This window comes from Gadus chalcogrammus, chromosome 15 (genome assembly GCF_026213295.1).
Source record: "Gadus chalcogrammus isolate NIFS_2021 chromosome 15, NIFS_Gcha_1.0, whole genome shotgun sequence".
Taxonomy (NCBI): Eukaryota; Metazoa; Chordata; class Actinopteri; order Gadiformes; family Gadidae; genus Gadus; species Gadus chalcogrammus.
The window spans coordinates 17,033,258-17,055,240 of NC_079426.1; the positions used below are offsets into that span (position 1 = coordinate 17,033,258).

General features: G+C 45.4%; 1 protein-coding gene across 1 annotated transcript; it reads left to right on the forward strand.

The window, feature by feature from the left end:
* The first annotated feature begins 70 nt into the window (after positions 1-70).
* On the forward strand, positions 71-20,590 carry pgbd5 (piggyBac transposable element derived 5). The gene is made up of 7 exons (XM_056609791.1): positions 71-861; positions 7,843-8,273; positions 12,766-12,900; positions 17,116-17,296; positions 18,831-19,028; positions 19,387-19,492; positions 20,395-20,590. Exons 1-7 carry the CDS (start codon positions 498-500, stop codon positions 20,588-20,590), a joined length of 1,611 nt encoding a protein of 536 aa, XP_056465766.1. The 5' UTR covers positions 71-497.
* The last annotated feature ends 1,393 nt before the right edge of the window (positions 20,591-21,983 follow it).

The window sequence follows — 21,983 nt, forward strand, 5'->3', positions numbered from 1 at the left end:
AGCTGATCCGTCCGCAGCCAGTCGCCTTCTGATCACCAGGACGCTCTCAGTACTGCTCGGTAGACCCAGATCCCTGGTGGTCTCCCAACCCGGATGCTGCTGCGGACTCCGGGAGGCTATAACTAACAATAATTGCATCACTGCGCGGCGGTGTAGCGTACCGTCAGTCACGACAGGGGCTGATACCATTTCAGTACCCTTCAGGAGAGGACAGCTCCCCCACGTTCACGAGCCGTTACCGGGCTAGAGAGGATGCTGTGGTGGAGGACCGGAGGAGGATCATTCATTCGCAGTGGGAGCGTGAGGTTGTATTGTGTGAGTGTGTACTAGGTAGGGGTGTAGTCTTTCTATAGACAACACACCAAATAAATGAATTGCGATCGCGAGCAGTACTCGTATGCAGTTTAACACGAAAGAAAATTGTGGGTGAGTAAAATAAATCTACCAAGAGAGGTAAAGAGAGACAGAGGCAGGCGAGCATCATAAGAGAGAGAGAGATGGCGGAGTGCGGGCGGAAGGCGCTGTCTCTCCTGGAAGCGGCCCGCTCGCGGTACGAGAGCCTGCAAATCTCCGACGACGTGTTCGGGGAGTCGGGGGATGACAGCAGCGACAACCCCTTCTACAGCACCTCTGGAGACTCCAACTCGGACTCCAACTACATCTCCGAGGCGGGAGAGGAGCACCACAACCACCGGGCGCCGCACGGCGACAATGACAGCGGCCACGGCGTGCATGGCAGCGGGGGGGGACGCGGCGGGGGGGCCGGTCCCCCCGGCTCGGTGTCCCGGAGCCAGGCGGAACAGGACGGGTGGACGGAGACCCTCCAGGATGTCACGATGCCGCCGTACAAAGACACACATGGTGAGCCACGGTGCCCGGCATGCTACATTTCGCATGGCTTATGTGTAGTGTGCAGGGGGACATGGTTGTTAGGTGTGAGGCGAGGGGGGATGTAGGGGTTTCTAGTCGTGGCTGTATTCAGGTCATTCACTGTGGTTCTGATTTGGGTACCAAACCATCCGGCCAACATACAAAAGGCTATTGCTCTGCTACAACAGAACCCCTGTTCTCTTTTTCTCTCTCATTCACTCTCATTCTCTCTCTCTCTCTCTCTCTCTCTCTCTCTCTCTCTCTCTCTCTCTCTCTCTCTCTCTCTCTCTCTTTCTCTCTCTCCTTTCTCTCTCTCTCTCTCTCTCTCTCTCTCTCTCTCTCTCTCTCTCTCTCTCTCTCTCTCTCTCTCTCTCTCTCTCTCTCTCTCTCTCTCTCTCTCTCTCTCTCTCTCTCTCTCTCTCTCTCTCTCTCTCCCTCCCTCTGCTACATCTCTCCCCCTGTGCTACATTTTTAATGGCAGTGATTCAAAGGCAATACTAAATGTCTTTCCTTTGATTTCCAGCCCCTTGACTGCTCAGGGACGAGTGTGTTCACGAGTGTGTTCACGAGTGTGTTCACGCGTGTGCGTGCGTCGCATGGCTCCTACGGGGCGCATGCAGGTTGACCTGCTGTTTCATTTCGACAAACAGCAGGGTGTCTGTCTCCATCACTCCCCAACACACAGACCCATGACCCGTAGCACACATACATGCACACGTTCACACACTCGCTCACAAACGGTCTTACACTTACGCCTAAAGCACTCACTCATTATCACAAGTGCTGTAAGTGTTCACAAGTGTTCTGTGCTTGTACCTCGCCATGATAGCTTGAGACATTTGCAAATGCGTCCAGATATTGCTACGCCCTGTGGGCACGTGCGGTGTACGGTGCAGTCATTCATCGTGTCGCGCAGTCAATCATCAGCCTGAAGGAGGTTGGGCGGCTGGTGATGTGTCTATTAGCTAATCGCTATCATTCCATATTCCCTCAGGTGTCAGGATGTCCACCTATCATCCTCCTGTTGGATCCCTGTCACTACTCCACTCTCATATGCTGTCTCTCTCTCTCTCTCTCTCTCTCTCTCTCTCTCTCTCTCTCTCTCTCTCTCTCTCTCTCTACCTCCTCCCCTACCTCTCTCACGTTCTCTTTCTCTCTCTCCCTTTCTCTCTCTCTACCTCTCTCTCTATGTCCTGACTGGCTTTGTTTGGTATGGGTTTGTGTCGTTATAAAAGCCAGATAGTATTTCAAAGGCTGTGCTGGGACGGGATTTACTCCCTCAGTATGGGACAGATGTGATTGTGGAAGAGAGGGTGGGGGTAGGGGAGGGGGGGGGGGGGGTTGGGGGGTGGGAGGGAGGTTACTGCTTTGACCAATCACATGGGACTGATGCCCTGGTGCACTCTGGGAGGTGAGCCTGCCATCTGGTAGCAGAGACGCACACACATACACACATGTACACATGCATGTACTAGTCATTATTTGACGTATCAGCTGTAGCCAGTTAATTGGAAGATACATCTGCAAGAGAATTATTTGAAAATGCAATTAACCATTGCACTGCTTATTCTCATTGCTTCATGTCCAGTTACCATATTATATTATAATCATCTTTCCCCGGAACAGAGCGACTTTCAGTACTATATTAGCTGTTCTTTTAGCACACCATGTATTGACCTACAAATTATATTGCATCTGTGTGTCTGCTGGGGGAACAACATGTTGAGTGGGATGGGCTGATGCACCTGCTGCAGTCTTTATGCAAACAGGAGCTACAGAAGCCTTCGGAAGACACATTGGTGCTGATGGAATAGAAGAGAAAAGAAGAGAACAGAATAGTGGTCCATCAAGATGAAAATTGTGATAAGAGACACTAGTACAGGATGTTCTCTATGTCGGAACACCACCTTTATACTATTATTATTGTATTTTAAGATTCGCTCTGTTCCCTTGGTGTGTGTGTTTGTGTGTGTACGTTTGTGTGTTAGTGTGTAGAGGGTATCTATGAAAGGCGTGTTTGTTCAGCAGGTTTGTCTGGCCCAGGTGGGTGGTGCTCAGCAATGCGACAGGGTGGAGATAGAGCTGGAGGGTGTGTGTGTGTGTGTGTGTGTGTGTGTGTGTGTGTGTGTGTGTGTGTGTGTGTGTGTGTGTGTGTGTGTGTGTGTGTGTGTGTGTGTGTGTGTGTGTGTGTGTGTGTGTGTGTGTGTGTGTGGTAAATCATGCTTCATAGCTAAGTGGACATATATTCTGGTCATAAGTGGAAGAGAGAGAGAGGGGCAGAGCTGCAACCTGCCACGAATATTTCCTGAGCCGGTCACAGGATGAAAACTGGTTTGAACCAGACAAGGTTCCACTTAGTTAGTGCACCCACTTGCCCTGTTCATTGCATGTCTGTGTGTCATTTTGGGTCTTTTGGTCTACCTGTCTGGTCCTATGCCTGTCTGTAGATGGCTGTGCTTGTCTATTCCGCCTGCTTGTCTCTCTGTCTCCTGGTGGTGAGGCTGACGGACTGGATTTGCAGAATGGATAGGACAGAGCAGTCTTTGGGGGATTGCGTTTGTCTCTGCACGTATAACATCAGGCCTCGTCTGAATGGAACACAGCCCTTCTCCTTCTCAGCGTCCCGCCATACAATACAAAAACAAGGATACAGACTTCTAACCTAGGGCTGTCTCTGGGCTCCTTCAAATAAAGAAACAACATAGAAGTTGTGCTAATGCAATAGTTTTATTTTGCATTATAGGTTTGACACAGATGTCGAGATCTTACTCAGTGTCATTTCTCACAATGCCATGCTAGGGCCTGGTAGAAGTCAAGGCTTCCGGAGCATATTCCCATATCCAAGTCTGATCATATACCGTTCATATGATGATGAAAAGGCCTCATGCCCGGTTTATAGATTTTACTGAGTGGTTACTGAGTGTGTTTTCACTGATACTTTCCATCAGTCTGTCAGTCTGTCTCTGATACTCACCTCTGGTCGGCCTCTGTTAGTTGGACAGTCAATCTGTCTGGGGTATTCGGTTCTCTACCAATATGTCAGTGGGGAAAGACAATTCCCAGTAGACCAAATGTGCACACAGACATAGACACACACACACACACACACACACACACACACACACACACACACACACACACACACACACACACACACACACACACACACACCACACACACACACACACACACACACACACACACACACACACACACACACACACCAAACACACATACATACACACACACACACACACACAGAAATGTCTGCTTATCAGTTACAATAACAGTAAGGGGGCATTAGCGCACACTTTCAATATCACAAGAAAAATATGTTACCGTAATACTTCCCAAAATCACGTGTTCTAACACAGGGATGGTTGTGTATGGACCAGGTGCTGACCTGACAAAAATATGACCTCACACAAAGACCTTGTTACTGCACATCAAAACGTTCTGTACCATATAGTCTTTAACAGGCCTTGGTTTTGCTCAGGTAGAAAAATTAACTCAAAATCGAATTTGATGTCACCAAAGTGCATGTGTGGTCTGTGTTGAGAGGTAATCCACTCTAAATACAAATAATCTCTGATTGCTGAATCCTGACTGTCAAAATCCCACTAAAAGGCTGCGGTAGACGGAACACAAATACACCAAAACCAGCCAGTCTTCGAGATTACACTCTGCTAATAGATTTGGCCCATGAATTAACATTTGTTGACGTCACTAGGTTGAAGAGCAGACAATTAATTTGCCTGTTGAAACATAGCCATGATTCTGCACCCGGTGAATCTCTGTTTGTCATTCGACCCCTCTCGTCTGAGTTCAGGCGTTTCTAAATAGGATCTGGAAAATAACATAGAAGCTGTATATTCATTGAAATCATTTTGGAAGAAGAAATAACAATGTAATTAATGTTACTTAAAGTTGCGATTCAGGGAATGATTGGACGAGTTGGGTAGAGATCCAGTTTTCCGGGGCCTTGGTTTATTCATTTGTATTTCTATCTACGGAGAGCTAGCTTCGTCTATGTAAGTCATGCTGCGTTTTCTATGGAGCTGCCAGGTCTAATGGAATGCAAATGAATGGATTTTGAGTCGTGACATGGGGCTATTTCTGCCGCCTGGGCTACAGGGACGCTCTGCTCTGCCAACATCTCTGCCAGCTTTCTTTCTTCTCATTGTTCCTTTTCTCTTATTCTAGATATATGGATTGATAGATAAGAGAGAGCTGGAGAGAGCTGGAGAGAGCTGGAGAGAGCTGGAGAGAGCTGGAGAGAGCTGGAGAGAGAGAGAGAGAGAGAGAGAGAGAGAGAGAGAGAGAGAGAGAGAGAGAGAGAGAGAGAGAGAGAGAGAGAGAGAGAGAGAGAGAGAGAGAGAGAGAGAGAGAGAGAGAGAGAGAGAGAGAGAGAGAGAGAGAGAGAGAGCTATGGCATATGTATTTATCAATATGTGATTATCTATTGATATAAGACAGATATGGATAGATGGATGAATGGATGGATGGATGGGTGGATGATGGATGGATAGATAGATAGATGTACACAGGGAGTAAATCCATCCAACTCCAGCCCTTTGAAATACGACTCTGTTTTTATAGAGCGACACAAACCCACACCAAACAAAAAGCCAGAAGGACATATAGAGCGAGGGAGAGGGAGAGAGAGAGAGAGAGAAGAGAGAGAGATAGAGAGAGAGAGAGAGAGAGAGAGAGAGAGAGAGAGAGAGAGAGAGAGAGAGAGAGAGAGAGAGAGAGAGAGATGAGAGAGAGAGAGAGAGAGAGAGAGAGAGAGAGAGAGAGAGAGAGAGAGAAGAGAGAGGAGAGAGAGAAATAGAAGAGAGAGAGGAGAGAGAGAGAGAGAGAGAGAGAGAGAGAGAGAGAGAGAGAGAGAGAGCGAGCTATGGCATATGTATTTATCAATATGTGATTATCTATTGATATAAGACAGATATGGATAGATGGATGAATGGATGGATGGATGGGTGGATGGATGGATGGATAGATAGATAGATGTACACAGGGAGTAAATCCCATCCAACTCCAGCCTTTGAAATACTATCTGTTTTTTATAGACGACACAAACCCACACCAAACAAAAGCCCAGAAGGACATAGAGAGAGAGGGAGAGGGAGAGAGAGAGAGAGAGAGAGAGAGAGAGAGAGAGAGAGAGAGAGAGAGAGAGAGAGAGAGAGAGAGAGAGAGAGAGAGTGCTAGACATGGATGAAAGGACAGAGATAGAAAGGGTTTAAGTGAGCGAGAGCTACCTAGTTCTGCACTTGCTGCACAAATTCTGTTCATGAGCAAATGAGATCATGGATGAGTGTCATGGTTAATTAAGCAGAGCTGTTTCGCTCTTAAGTGAAGCTGTTTCTCAATTGAAAACTACAAAATAATTGTGTAATTTTGCTTCAATGGGTGTGTGGGTTTCAGAATAAGACCTAGAAAAGAATGTAGTAGCAGCATTTTTTTAATTTTTTTCCATGGAAGAAGAAATAAAAAGATTAACTTGATTATTAATGATTATTATTAAGACATGATTCGGGGAATGAAGAAATTAGTGTGAGGTTGGAGAGGCCCAGGGAGGTGGACGAAAGGGCTCCTTTATTCCTGCTACTACCGAAGAATTATAATGCTTTTCATTTCTCAACGTCAGAAGTATCGAGTGCCTCTGTCTGTGCTGAATGACAGGCTCCAGTGTTGAGCTAGCCTTCTGCATGTGTTGTGGCTCACCCAGACCAAAAGGGAGTTTTCTGGCAGCCAAAATGCCTAAGCAGCAGGCTATGATAGGTTCCCCCAGCCTGGAGATGATGAAGTTCTGTGGTGACTTGGATGTCACTGTGGTGGATGTCACTCTGTATAATGTTTGTGACCACTGCCACAGGCTCTGGAGGCAGACACACCACAACATAGCCTTTGACAGGATGTTTGTAAAAAAAATATATATATGTGGTATCTCTTATATGAAGACGTGTGTATGTCTAAGGTATTATCTTAGATATTACCTTGCATCCGTACCAACCTTTCGTTACACAATCTAGTTTTAGCATTGGAACTTGCGATCATGGCAACAGCTTTTGTAATCCTATCAAAGATCAGCTGTCCTTCAGCCCACGCAGCCTTCTGTCAAACACACAAACACACATTTCACAGTGACTAATGTCTGTCAGAAAGGGACATCTGAAGAGTGTGAGGAGAAATGGATAGAGAAACTGATGCCAAAACCAAACCCAATAAAAAAAGTCTGTAAGATTTAGCATATATTTGCCTCTCTTATGTTACATCCTGACTTTGCTTCTCATTCATTATTCTCTCTCTCTCTCCGTCCCTCTGTCTCTCTCTCTCTCTCTCTCTCTCTCTCCCTCTCCCTCTCCCTCTCCCTCTCCCTCTCCATCCCCATCTCCATCTCCCTCTCCCTCTCCCTCTCTCTCTCTCCCTCTCCCTCTCCCTCTCCCTCTCCCTCTCCTTCCCCCTCTCCTCCTCCTCTCTCTCTCTCTCCTCTCTCTCTCTCTCTCTCTCTCTATCTCTCTCTCTCTCTTCTCTCTCTCTCTCTCTCTATCTCTCTCTCTCTCTCTCTCTCTCTCTCTCCCTCTCCCTCTCCCTCTCCGTCCTCCTCTCCCTCTCCCTCTCCCTCTCTCTCTCTCTCTCTCTCTCTCTCTCTCTCTCTCTCTCTCTCTCTCTCTCTCTCTCTCCCTCTCCCTCTCCATCTCCCTCTCCCTCTCCATTCCCCTCTCCCTCTCCCTCTCCCTCTCTCTCTCTCTCTCTCTCTCTCTCTCCCTCTCCCTCTCCGTCCCCTTCTCTCTCTCCCTCTCCCTCTCCCTCTCCATCTCCCTCTCCCTCTCCGTCCCCCTCTCCCTCTCCCTCTCCCTCTGTCTCTCTCTCTCTCTCTCTCTCTCTCTCTCTCTCTCTCTCTCTCTCTCTCTCTCTCTCTCTCTCTCTCTCTCTCTCTCTCTCTCTCCCTCTCTCTCTCTCCAGGTCCGGCCCAGAAGATGTCCGTCGACTCCACGGCCCTGGACTTCTTCCAGCTCTTTGTCCCCGACAACTGCATCCAGAACATGGTCACCCAGACCAACATGTACGCCAAGAAGTTCCAGGAGCGCTTTGGCTCCGAGGAGGGCTGGCGCCCGGTCACGGCCCAGGAGATGAAGGCCTTCCTAGGCTTCGTGGTGTCCACCAGTGTGCACCGCTGCGAGTCGGTGCTCAGCATCTGGAGCGCCGGCTTCTTCAGCAACCGCAGCATCGCCCTCAAGATGAGCCAGGCGCGCTTCGAGAAGATCCTCAAGTACTTCCACATCGTGGCGTTCCGCCCGTCCCAGGGCTGCAACCAGGGCCTCTACAAGATCCAGCCCTTCCTGGATTCCCTGCAGCAATCCTTCAGCCACACCTTCAGACCCTCACAGACACAGGTGAGTGAAGGTCCGTCAAAGTCACAGCCAATTGGCTGTCCACTATGTCGTCATTCTGCGGAGGCTTTTATCGAGTCCCAATGAAGTCACATGCGTGCAATAAAGGAGCAAGTATAGGGGGTTAGGGCTCGTGGATGCATACAGAACATGTGGACTCGTCATATTTTTTTCGAACAGCCAAACCACTACACTATGCTAGCCAGAAACGAATTTACATATTTATCCTAGTACTAACTATGCTTTCTACAACCCACAGATTACATTTTAATAATGGGGTTTGCTTTCAAGTTATTGTTTTCTTGACATTGAGTTTCATAATGGTCGCTGGGTTGGTTAGGTTTGTTGTTGTTCAACCGTGGCAGAGAGGCAAGTAAGTGCATTCGCTGTACAAACAAGTATGGCCGACGGGTTTTCACAGTTATCAAGCAGTGTTGGGTAATTATGAAGAATGTGTGTGGTGCTGTTTTGACTAACTCGATTTATGGCTACAGACTCAGAGACCATCGGTGTTGTCTCAATAAATAATCCAAACGAGTTTCCTTGCTAAATGCTACTGGCTGGTAACACAACATAATTATATATACAGTATGTATATATATAAATATATATATATATATATATATATAATTTATATATTATTTGCACTGTGCAGGAATGAGGGCATCCAAGTGATATTAGATGTGTGTGTGTGTGTGTGTGTGTGTGTGTGTGTGTGTGTGTGTGTGTGTGTGTGTGTGTGTGTGTGTGTGTGTGTGTGTGTGTGTGTGTGTGTGTGTGTGTGTGTGTCTGTTTCATTGACAGTATGTGAGTATCTAGGCCAGTCTGTCTCTGGTGCTGGGTTTGGGGGCCAGGGACAGAGAGCAGGTCCAGAATGCCAAAGACCCCCCAGTGAGAACACACAGAACACGCTGATGAATGACATATGTTTTAGTACATATATATAGATTAACCTTTTTTTTTACTTACTTTTTACATATTTAATCATCCATCAATGATTTTATCGCACTCATATCCGATGCATTCAATCCATTTTTTGTGATTTGAAAAATCACAGATACTAAAACTCCAATATTTGATAACGGATACGTGTAAAAATCTATTCATCACGTTAATATCTATTTCGTCATATTCTTCTTTCCACTACGGTTTTTATTGGCCAACAACGCAGCCATGGTAAAGCAAGCGCTACAGCGGAGTGAAACAAGTCTGGACTAAAGCTTGTTTTCCAGTTGGTTAGCTATCATTGGGTTTAATTGTCCAGCAGATGTCAACCCAGGTCCTGTTAGGATGCATAAAAGGTTCACGGTAATATAACTCTTCATTATATCCCTAACGCGATCCAATCATGTATTATCCTGGCCTCACTACCATACGTCAATAAAATGTGCCTGAGCATTCAACAAACGGAACAAACTGAGCCCCTGCTGAAGATGGGGAGTTAATGGAGGAGGCAGGATGGAGGTAGTTAGTGTGTAAAGAGTATGCAATGATGAATGGGATGTATGCTCTCCAACATCTGCTCGCCTGACAGGGCAAGTATGTATCTGATATATGGTTGTGTTTGCACATGTATCCGATGGTACTTCCATATTAATATTATGGTTTTGTTTGCACCCAGGGTAGTGATGTTTGGAAAGGGAAATGAGAGGAAGGGGTGGGGGCGGCAGAGGGGTGCAGACATTGATCTGAAACCCAGACTACGCATGTGTCTGTGGGTTTGGGTATTATTTTGTGGCATAGGGGTGCGGTCAGGGTGAGGGCAGATTTGGGTTTTTTTAGCGTGTCTATGCGTTGCTTTATGCACGTCTATGTGTTAGTCTGTGTGTGGGTCTTCATGTATGGTTGTATTTGTATCTGTATGTCTGTCTATGTGTGTGCGTCTACATGTGCCTCTATCTGCTTGTCTTTACATGTCTCTGTGTGTGTCTCTATGTCTTTCTATATTTCAGTCTGTGCGTGTGTCTTTACAAATGTGTGTGTTTATGCAGGCAAGTAAGAAAAACAGTGAGTGTCTTGGTAGATGTGAATGTCACATATTTAATGCATGCATGTTGAGTAATATATATAGTATAAAATATAGGTAAAGTACAGGTCCTCTGCAAACCATGGTATTGGTCTGAATTCTTAAGACATATAAACCTACATAAAGATAAGCAGAGGTCACAGCAACGGTATATTGTGGAGTGTGTGTGGCTGGTTCATGCAGCCTCACCTGGCCTGAGTCAGTCTGATTGGAGTCTGATTGGGGAGGCGGCACACCTGTTGCACATTGAGTAATCAGTCTGCACAGGTTAAACCAGCCATCAGCACACACACTCAGGGGCTGTTTCCAAAAATGAAGGCTGCAGCCTTGCTAGAACACTTCCTTGCTAGTCGCATCCTATGGAGATGAGGCTAAAGTGCTGCCTAGTGTTTGTAGCGTTCAGAGTTTGGAACGACTTGCTAGTGTGGAAGCGCTTCCGCTTTTTATTATTGCTCAAGTGTTAAATATTTAAATATTTTAATTGTTGAAATTGTTATTGGCGACAGTAGTTTGTTTAAACACCACCTACTTACATATTAAAACAAATCAATCCATGCAAAATATAGCCTATTATTACGTTGCAAAAACGTTTGAAAGAAATCGCACAGGTAATTTTTTTGCATTTACCTGACTACGGTAATCTATAAAAAGCAATACGGCACAAAATATTTCTGAAATGTTAAAATAACTTCACTTGCGTAAAGCAAGGTGTATTGCTTTCTATGCGCAATTTTTGAATATCCTGCGAAGCATGTGAACGCAAAGGTTTGTGGGTATTTTGGCTTGTTGAGGATCCATCAATGCATCCTTTAAAAAATCTCAGATTTCTCAAAAATAAAGGACGCAAAAAGGGCGTGTTTTCAACATTGGAACAGTGCTTGTCGGCATTCTATGACGTAGTGTCCTTAAAATGGCAGCCGTTGATCATGCTTCAGTCACATTGGGAAACAGCCAGGGATATCTTCTGCATTTTCTGCATGTATCATACTCTGAGTCTGCAACCTTACGATAAACCTGCTTTCAACAGCACAAGCCTTCGTCTGGAGGAGCCCAGTTAAATACGCCAAGGTGGCGTGTAGCATGGACCTTGTTACAGGGTGTAAAGACCCTCTAGTCTTGGGGATAGAGGAGGTATATATAGCCAACCCAAATAGTACAGACACAGGGTTTCACAAGAAAACAAAGGGATTATTGCAACCAAATACATATCAGGCCTGAAATAGTTCAGGGCAGCTATATATCATCAAAGCCTGGGCCAAAATAATAAAACTTATTTTGAAATCAAAATGGTCTCTTCTAGCTCCAAAGAAATGCAATGGGTAAGCCTAGCTCCCTAACTCATCAGAAACAGAAGAAATGGGGCACCAAATGAAAGGCCACTCACCCCTACCAGCTTCCTACAGACTGGGCCAATGCTGGAACAAACCTTTCACACATAAGGCCAAAATATGGCAACCAGTTGAAATATCTAATGAATCAGAACAATTGACCAATGGCCACAGTGGCAATAAACCACACAAAAACAGCCAACAGGCAGGGACACAAGAGCCCCTGTGTAATCGTGCACGAGATTGATGGAGCATCAGCGAGGCCGCAGGCAGAACAGACGAGGCCTTTTAGCAGACGACTTGGCCCGCGTTCATTAGTTAAAATCAAACCAGCCGGACTCCAGAACAGCCATATTTGTACACCTAGCATAAAGGACAGGGAGAGGAAAACCAGAAACAGTGGAAACCAAACCACACAGGGATACAGCATAGGGATTATCAAGTGATGAATGATATTTCATGTGTTTTACAGGCGGGGTATAGTAATTCAAATAAATTAAATTATATTGAATTTGCATAGCCCTTAAAGACTCAAAGCGGTAAACAGTTATGAAAGTATAATTGCAGTTTGACATCTGTGCTGAGCAGCATTGTGCATGTACATACACACTCAGACACACACACACACACATTCAAACCCAATATTATTAATAATATAGACAGACTCGACAATAACTCCCTTTCTCTTGCCCTCTCTCTCTCTCTCTCTCTCTCTCTCTCTCTCTCTCTCTCTCTCTCTCTCTCTCTCTCTCTCTCTCTCTCTCTCTCTCTCTCTCTCTCTTTCTCATTATTATATGAGTCTTTAATCCCTGCCATGCTTTATATATCTTTCTATCTCTTTTCCCTCAGTCTCAATCCTTCTCTCTCTGTCTCTTCCTTTTATCATTCTCACTCTATTAGAGTCTCTTCCGCACTAAGTCGCTCCCTTTCCCTCTCTCTCACTTTCTTTCATTCACTCTCTGAAACACAGGCAGAAAAACATTGCCAATATATGTGATGATATTAACAGTTTTTGTGTGTGTGTTTGCGTGTGTGTGTGTGTGTGTGTGTGTGTGTGTGTGTGTGTGTGTGTGTGTGTGTGTGTGTGTGTGTGTGTGTGTGTGTGTGTGTGTGTGTGTGTGTGTGTGTGTGTGTGTGGTAGGTGCTGCATGAGCCCTTGATAGACGAGGACCCGGTCTTCATCAACACGTGTACAGAGAGAGAGCTGAGGAAGAGGAAGAAGAGGAAGTTCAGTCTCTGGGTCCGACAGTGCACGTCAACTGGATTCATCTGCCAGGTAACAAACACACACACACACACACACACACACACACACACACACACACACACACACACACACACACACACACACACACACACACACACACACACACACACACACACACACACACACAGAAACGCACACGAGAACAAAATAAAAACTGAGACGGGGAGAATATTCGCACTGTTTATTTGAATATTTAATGACTAAATGTTATAATATAACTAATGTGAAGTCAAATTTATTATTCCAAATTATATTCTTAGCCGGTGGTCAACAAAGGGAAACATTTATATCTAGTGGACTGCATTATTCAGGGTATTACAAATGTTACTTTTTCTTTTTTTTTACAAATCTTCTATGTATACAGTGAATGAAGTTGTCGTGGTAGAAATTAAGAATACTATTCAAAGTGAATGAAAACACTTCTTGTGATATTAACAGAAACACGCATTGTTTCTACAGCGTTCAGATTTGTGTGAATAATATCACACACAGAGTCCCTCGGCCAAATGTTCCATCATGTGACTGGAAGTGTTATTTGTGTCCCTCTCACCTCGACTTCCACGCCCACACCAACCACCACTTACATAATACACCTTATTTTCCAGCCACAGCACTGCAGTGCTACAGGGCCAGAAGGGACCAACTGTTACCCGCTAATATACACACATACCTCATCCTTTAAATATCACTTGATGCGGCACTTTATTTATTCATCCCTTACTTTATTTTCAACAGGATCTTTGTTTCCCAAAAGTTATATTAAAAATGGAAACAGATACAGATAAAAATAAATAATAGAGTTTATTCCGGTAGGGCGAGTACTATAACTCACACAGTACAGCCTGTCAATGCCATTGAACAATGAATAATTCATCGTTTTGGATTGATTGATGGATTGGTTGATGGATTGATGGATTGATAGATTGATTGATGGTTTGACACAGCCACCTTTTAGAGCTCACGATCGAGTAGACACAGTGTCAGTAATGGACTGTCAGTAAACAGTACAGTACTTTCAAACGCGTCACCGTCACGCAGGAGTCACTTTTCTTTCTGTACTAGAAACGGATTGATTCTATTTACATTTCTCAAAAGCAGATACAACTCCCACGCCGGTATCTGTTCCCTGCAGGAAAACCTCAGTTGATAAATGTGTAGTAAAGCTTGGGAAGGTTAACGGTGGAGGTGTTGGAGATGTGTTCGACGAGGATGAATCTCAGCTCTTAGTTTGTGTTTTGCCTTTAGCTGGTTTTTAAGGATTGATTTTTGGTTAAGGAGTGAAGCTCTTCCCTCTCAATGTGAGGCTGTTTTTTTGTATCAGAGTAAAAGCCCCACATAAGTGTATAACAGAGCCCCGGGGCAGACAGCAAGGAGCCGTCCTGCTGCCAAGGGCCCATTAATAAGTAGATATCATGGCAGGCAAACAAGTCCCTTTAGGGCCGGCTGTAGCGATGAATTGTAATGTTGTCATTGAAGAAAGCCGCGGGGTTGGTGCGCAGAATACTAAACCTCTGATGAGAATTGATTTTGGAAACAAAAATATGCGGAAATGCTTAAATGAGTGCCGTCCATCACTAAGCACTTCCTCAAGCAAGCTATGCAGCTAACTCAGATGCATTTTAACTCTTGAATCATGTTGGATCTTGGATCATGTTTATGCCATACTTACAGTTTGCTTGTCTCAAATTGCTAAGTTATTCGTGTACTGTGTTAAAAAGCACTACAGAACAAATCCACTCAGTCAGACTCAGCCACTCCCATTTTACAACCTTCATTACTGCATGGAGAGAGCCCATCAAAATTGTGCCAAAAAAGAGAGAAAATGTTAGAAATAAACAGCGGCTTAATAATGGATTCCATTTGCCAGAACCAAACACACACACACACACACACACACACACATACACACACACACACACACACACACACACACACACACACACACCAATCCATTCACTTAGTCCAATATCTGAGTGCCAAAGGAGACCAGTAGCTGATCAGACTAATGTCTTTTCATCTTGTAAAAACTAAAATATGTCTGCAATATGGGCAATGAGCTGCTTGTGTGTGTGTGTGTGTGTGTGTGTGTGTGTGTGTGTGTGTGTGTGTGTGTGTGTGTGTGTGTGTGTGTGTGTGTGTGTGTGTGTGTGTGTGTGTGTGTGTGTGTGTGTGTGTGTGTGTGTGTGAGCTTGAGCCTGAGATATGTAGATGTTCTTCTTCATCTGTTAGTCTATTAATACGGGCAAGCTTGTCAATGTCTTCATTTATAAAGTTGTCACTTAATCGTTTCAAGGTTAAAAAATATTTGTTTGTATCCAGGCAGGGAGTTTCAATAAAATGCAGATTAAAGGTGTCATGGCATGATAATTTCACTTTACAAGGTTTTCTAACATTAATATGAGTTCCCCTAGCCTGCCTATGGTCCCCAAGTACCTAGTTATGGCGTTTGTTGTAAAACGAGCACTAGGTATCCTGCTCCGTCTTTGAAAAATGAAAGCTCAAATGCACCGATTTCGAATTTGGCCCCATATGTCATCATAAGGGGCCAGGTTACCTCCCCTACTCTGCTTTGCCCGCCCAGAGTATTTGGCCTGCCAATGAGACAATGAGCTACGACTGTTGTACACTTCTTTGTTATTTCGTTAATCTTTCTGCTGTTGGTGCTATGGCGCATAACACGTTGGGTTCTCTGACGTCTCTGGTATTTCCACAGTGAGACTCGTAGTAGGGGTTATCTCAGCCATGGTTGAGAAAGAATTTGGAGAAAGGAACTTTGGCTTAGACTCCCTGAAGTACATGAACCGCAACATGGAGGAGAAAGGGATCGTTAACCGCTATAGATACCGCTGGGCGGTGTTTACATTTACATTTAGGGCATTTAGCAGATGCTTTTATCCAAAGCAACTTACAATTACATTTGTCATAAGAAGTGCATCAATATATCACTGTTGGTACAGAAAGTATGTTCATAGAACCAAGTGCAAGTACAACAATCGCTAGGCTAACCAATTCCCCGTGTTACAGCCATGATAGCAGCTACTGCAGTTGCTACACAGTTAAGTACTATAATACAATACAATACAACACAATACAATACAGTGTACAATGATGGCCAGAAGGGGGAGGGTGGCTATGCAGTGTCGAGGTGGACTCTGAACAGGTGAGTCTAGAGTCTTTTTCGGAAGATAGTGAGCGACTCTGCGGTCCTGAAAGCGGCAGGGAGCTCGTTCCACCACTGAGGTCGTACCAGACGGCGGTACCAGACGTCCAGCTGAGGTAGTTGAGCAGCAGGATCGAGCTGGTAGTTTAGAAGGAATTGGGGGAAAGGAACTTTGGCTTTGCCTCCCTAAAGTATATGAACCGCAACATGAAGGACAGAGCCAGAGGGATTGTTGCCCGCGATTGTCTCCCACCGGAGCCCCGCTGCCTGCTGCCTGCTACCCGCTGCCGCGAGGCACCAGCACTGCAAGGCACGCTGCCCGCGTCCGAGGCGGTGGTGCCTCAGCAGCGGGGCTCCGGGGGGAGACAATCGAGGGGTAACAATCCCTTTCTCCTCCATGTCGTGGTTCTGTCTACTTCAGATTGATCTGGAAGTGGAATAACCAGAGACGTCGGAGAACCCAACACAATCGTTTGAGATTCATAATATCGTCTGGAGGCGCACACAGCTTTTGGCTGTGATAATATATATTATATGATATAGATATCTATGTATAATATGATATTATTTAGATATAAAGCTCCAGGACTCCTGCCGGAGCACCCAAAGTGTTTTAGAATATTTACAGAACACGGCCAAAGGCTGTGTGGGCCTCGCCTTTGCGATACATCCACTGTAAACAGAGCGCATTGTGCCGTGGCCGCAAGCTGCTCAGGGCCACACCCCCACCCTCCTCCTGGACCCGCCTCTCTCCTCCTCATTTGCATTAAAGCTACAGACACCGAAACGGCGCGTTTGGGGAAAGCTCAAAGTGCGACATAGTGGCTGTAATTCTGCACCACAGCTGAATTTCGGGAACGTCTTCAAATACTGTGTTAGGGGCCAACTAATACCTATATTAAAGCATCCATAAAGTAGCATGCCATGGGACCTTTAACATTTTATTAACATGTTATCTTTTAGTTCATAGCACTTTCAGGTAATCCAATCTCAACAGCTCAGGCGAGGGAGAAAGACCGATCCTCATCCAGTAGGGTGATTCATCCCCTCTTCCCCTTCCGCAGATCTCGGTTCACCTGAAGGACGGCCAGGGGGCTGACGGCCTCTCCACCCTGAAGAACAAGCCCCTGCTCCACAGCCTGGTGGCCAAGCAGCTCTGTCAGAACCTGTCCGGGAAGAACACCATCATCTTCACAGGGCCCTCCATCACCAGCCTCAGCCTCTTCACTGAGTTCAGCAAGCAGAGTACGTAGCGAGACGCACCCTCATGTGACGGAGGGACGGATGCATGGATGGCTGTGGTGGACCAAATATGATTTTCGTAGACTGTAATTCAACCTATTCGATTGGTCGATGGGGGGCGGGAAACTGATATCAGCACCTTTTTCTCTCAATTACCTTAATGGGCCACAGTGCACAGAGTGCAGGTGGAGTTCACTCTACCTGCCAGCCCTAACACCACGTAAGTGTTGTGTGCAGGAGGTCATTTGGGTTTCCGGTTCACTCTCTGGAGAACGACTGGGTTACAGCGGAGCTTCAATGTTAACCGGGTCGCACGGCAGACGAGCCACGGAGCGCAGGGTCGGGGAAAAGATTTGTAGAAAGGTTAACACCCGGAGAGTAGATTTTATACTGTTTAATATAATGGATAGTAGTGGTTGGCACTGCGATGCGTGCCAAAGTGCAGACTCTGATATGATCACACTCAAAGCACATCAAGCAAAAAACAAGAATGTTGACAGAGTATCCTAGAGCAGACAACCTGAAAGAAAAATAACTCATGTTATAAGATGATATGCCCTTGTACAATGTGGTCCTATTTACCTTCTTAACTCTCCCCCACGACCGTCCAATATGAATTTGGTCGGACAAAAGCAGATTGACCAACTGACCTTAAGGTGTCAGCCCATAATGGATGGATGATTGAGTAATTCAATTTGTCTATAGATATGTGTGTTTAGCATCCATTCTCTACATCCTCTCACTGTCTCACTTTTCCCCCACCAAGTTTGGGCTACCTTTCTAGATCCAATCAATATCCGTCCAATTTGTTTCCTCGCCTTACCTTCTGACACGTTTCCTTTGTCTTGGACTCCTTCTGTCGGTCTCTCCCTGTCTCCATCTTCTGCTGTTTGCGCATCTTGGAATCTCTCTGTTCATCTTCCACCTAATTACAGCAGCCAGATAACGTCCCAAGGCTAAGGAAAGAAGAACCACAGGAGTCTATGAGGACTCACCTTGGAATTCAACTGATTAGACAAACCTTTCAGAAAGTTTAGCAATGCACTTTCGAATAGACTCTGCTGTAGAGATCTCTATAATGTTCTCTGCATCCGACATCTCTGCATCTTTCACTTTGAATGTGCTTTGATGGTGAAACACGTGTTGTTTTGATGTACTGATGAGACAACAGGGGCCTGATGAGTACGTTTTCTAGTCCTAAGAGCATCGAACAGAATGGTTCCTTTCAGTGTCAGGTTTTGAATGGCTTTGATTGAGCAGAGATAGTCTATCAGAGAGACATTGCAGCATATTGCATTTAATGGCTATGGACTATTCCGATCTGAAACCAATGCTTTCTAATTAGACATTTTCTCTAGAAAAATTTGTTTCTGTCAGAATGGTTGTATGTACCTTTAGGGTCACTAAAACATTCTTTCATACTGATATGATAATATCCTTTTCTGCAACATAGCAGTTGCAAGAGCAAGAGAGAAACAAAGCTACAAAGCTCTCTGTTTAATTATGTGTATGTGCATGTGCAAACCTCTTTCTCCAGATATCTACTGCTGCGGTCTTCTAAGCACCAGGAAGAGTGACTGCACGGGCTTGCCACAGTGCATGCTGGTCTGCGGGTCCACGCCAGTGCAGCGCGGCCAATCACAGGTGATGATGAAGGACAGCATGTCGCTGATCAGCTGGTACAACAAGGGACACTTCCGGTTCCTCACCAACGCCTACTCCCCCACCAAACAAGGTGAGCATCATGGATGCAGGCCCATTCCAATCAGAGACACACATTTTTTTTTAGTGTTTATTCACGTTTTTTCCCCTCAAACTCTTACAGACTTTTTTCGATTTATTCAACAGCTAGTTTTTTTTTTTGTTTAGCGAATGTAATAATCCAAAGAAATATACATTTGTGTGTGTCTGTGTTTTTGTGTGTGTGTGTGTGTGTGTGTGTGTGTGTGTGTGTGTGTGTGTGTGTGTGTGTGTGTGTGTGTGTGTGTGTGTGTGTGTGTGTGTGTGTGTGTGTGTGTGTGTGTGTGTGTGTGTGTGTGTGTGCGTGCGTGCGTGCGTGCGTGCGTGCGTGCGTGCGTGCGTGCGTGTGTCAGGTATGATAATCAAGAGGAAAAGCGGGGAGATCCCCTGTCCCCTGGCTGTGGAGGCCTTCGCAGCCCATCTCAGCTACATCTGCAAATATGATGACAAGTACAGCAAGTATGTTTGTCAATATGAATTATCCATCTCCCTATGTTATAAGACTAGTTTAGCTGTAGCTGACAGTATCTCTAGATGCCTTTGTACAGTAAATGCTATCAATCACCCGGTTAGAGTGTGTATCTAGTGTTTTAGGTGCAACACTAGATTCATACTCTAAAACAGGGGTCTTCAACGTTTTCCCGGCCAAGGACCCCCAAACTGACGGAGAGATGGAGCGGGGACCCCCTACTTATATATTGTATAAAATTGTGTTTCATATTAAACTATCCTTCTTCTTAATTGAAGGAGCAGGCAGAGAAAAGCTCTCTCCATCGGATCAAAAGTGTCCATGTAAACGCGGCTAATGTGTTGGATTCATGTTAATGTGTAGTTAAAGACATTTCGATGTGTGGAAACAATTGCGGGGGGGAATATAAAAAAAATGTCTAATCAACAAAATAATTCGCGACCCCCCTGCAGTACCTCCACGGACCCCCTAGGGGTCGCGGACCCCCTGTTGAAGAGCTCTGCTCTAAAAGAGTGAATAATAGCTTCACTGTATTCCATCACCAACCATAGTGGTTATTTCTATCCTAATTTCGTTTTTACTGCCAATATACATAACCACAGGTACCTTCAAATGAAACATGTTTAGTGCTTATGTCAGGCCCCAAAAGGTTAAGAGATTCATAAAATGTGCTTTATCTCTTGATGGTAAATCCGTTTAAAGAAAGTGCAGAGGTGTGCACATACAAAATGTATGTATATATATATATATACATTTTGTCTATGCACACCTCTGCACTTTATGAGGTGCATTATGCATATATATATATACATATATATATACCTGGGACTCACCTTCACATTATAAGACAAACTATTTCCGTTATTGAACCTCCCTCCCCCCGTTCTCCCAGGTATTTTATTTTCCATAAGCCCAACAAAACGTGGCAGCAGGTGTTCTGGCTGGCCATCAGCATCGCCATCAACAACGCCTACATCCTGTACAAGATGTCCGACGCCTACGCCCTGAAGCGCTACAGCCGCGCCCAGTTCGGAGAGCTGTTGGTCAAGGAGCTCCTGGAGCTTGACGACTCCTCCCCTACCCAGTGAGGAGGAGCTGGGTGAGAGGAGGAGGAAGAGAGGAGGAGGAGGAGGAGGAGGAGGAGGAGGAGGAGGAGGAGGAGGAGGAGGAGGAGGAGATGATAAGTAGGATGTGGAGGAGGAGGAGGAGGAGGAGAGGAGGAGGAGAATAGGAGGAGGAGGGAAAGATGAGGAGGAGAAGGAGGAGGAGGAGAAGAACAAGGAGAAGGAGGAGGAGGAGAAGAACAAGGAGAAGGAGGAGGAGAAGAGGTGGAGCCTCCACTTTGCCATAAAGACACGATTATGTTTACACACAAACACACACACAAACACAGATGGACACACACAAACTGTATATACAATGGCTGTATCACTTTGCGAATGCAAACGCCGGAGTGAACTCGCCACACGAAGCGGTCACGCAACACAAACCCCGAGTCGATGTTGACAACCACACGCAACAAGACACAAACAACAATATTACATACTGCACGTGGGCGGAGCATACTTACTCACGCCCCCATTCCCTCCCTCCCCACACACACCCCTGATATTCTTGGACTCACATAGAGCGCCTGTGTTAGCGTCCAGCGCACGATACGAAGCGTCCCGGAGCGCGTCGGTGCCATCGGAGCATGACTGAGCGCTGTGACTGGGACAGGGACTATTCGGACTGTGGGAGTCTTCCCTTGTCCCCCCCGTTCCAACACACTCCCAGCCCACCTATCCCTGCTGTCCCCAACTATACTAAATCTGTGTCTGTAACAATGTATATACTCCTGAATACACATAAAAAAAAAAGGAGGCCAGCTTAGCTAACAAACCGACAGCACTCACTTGGTGAGATTAATGCTTTGAGCCATGGTTGAAGACATCTCACCCGCGATTAACCTCCCACAGCTTTACTACACGTTTGTCAACGGTGTTTTCCCAAGCAAAGCGGTCATAGAATATTTATATTGGGAAATGGAATATGTAATAATACAGTTCTGCTACAGAGAGAGAAATTAGCCCTAAATGATGTCAGTTTTCATATTAAAGTAGCTTGTGTTGTTCTGTGAACGAATTAATGGGTGCCAGGCCCTGAAAAGGCTTCTGCTAAATGGAGATAAAGTGAGGTCACCCCGTATCCGTATGTAAAGTTTAGGGGGAGGGATTAGGGTGTGAAACCGACACACACAACTGCATGAACACAAAAGTAAGTCAAGTAAGTGGATAGTGATGTCCTCTTGGTCCACAGTCTTTTTGTTTTCAAGGTGGTTTTAGTATTTTTTCCGTTGTGTGTAAATGTTTGTGAAGAGTAATCTGAGCTTCCATTTTTGCTTGTGATGATAAAAAAAAAGGATGATACAGTATCTATGTATGGCTATCGTGACCCAGATATGTTGTTGTGTTATTGTGTCCTTGCTTAAGGAAGGCTGAT

Excerpts from the sequence above, each read along its gene's own strand:
- pgbd5 (XM_056609791.1), top strand. The coding sequence starts at position 498 with ATGGCGGAGTGCGGGCGGAAGGCGCTGTCTCTCCTGGAAGCGGCCCGC. Across the intron at positions 17,297-18,830 it reads CACTGAGTTCAGCAAGCAGA|ATATCTACTGCTGCGGTCTT; the intron begins GTACGTAGCGAG and ends CTCTTTCTCCAG. Across the intron at positions 19,029-19,386 it reads CTACTCCCCCACCAAACAAG|GTATGATAATCAAGAGGAAA; the intron begins GTGAGCATCATG and ends TGCGTGTGTCAG.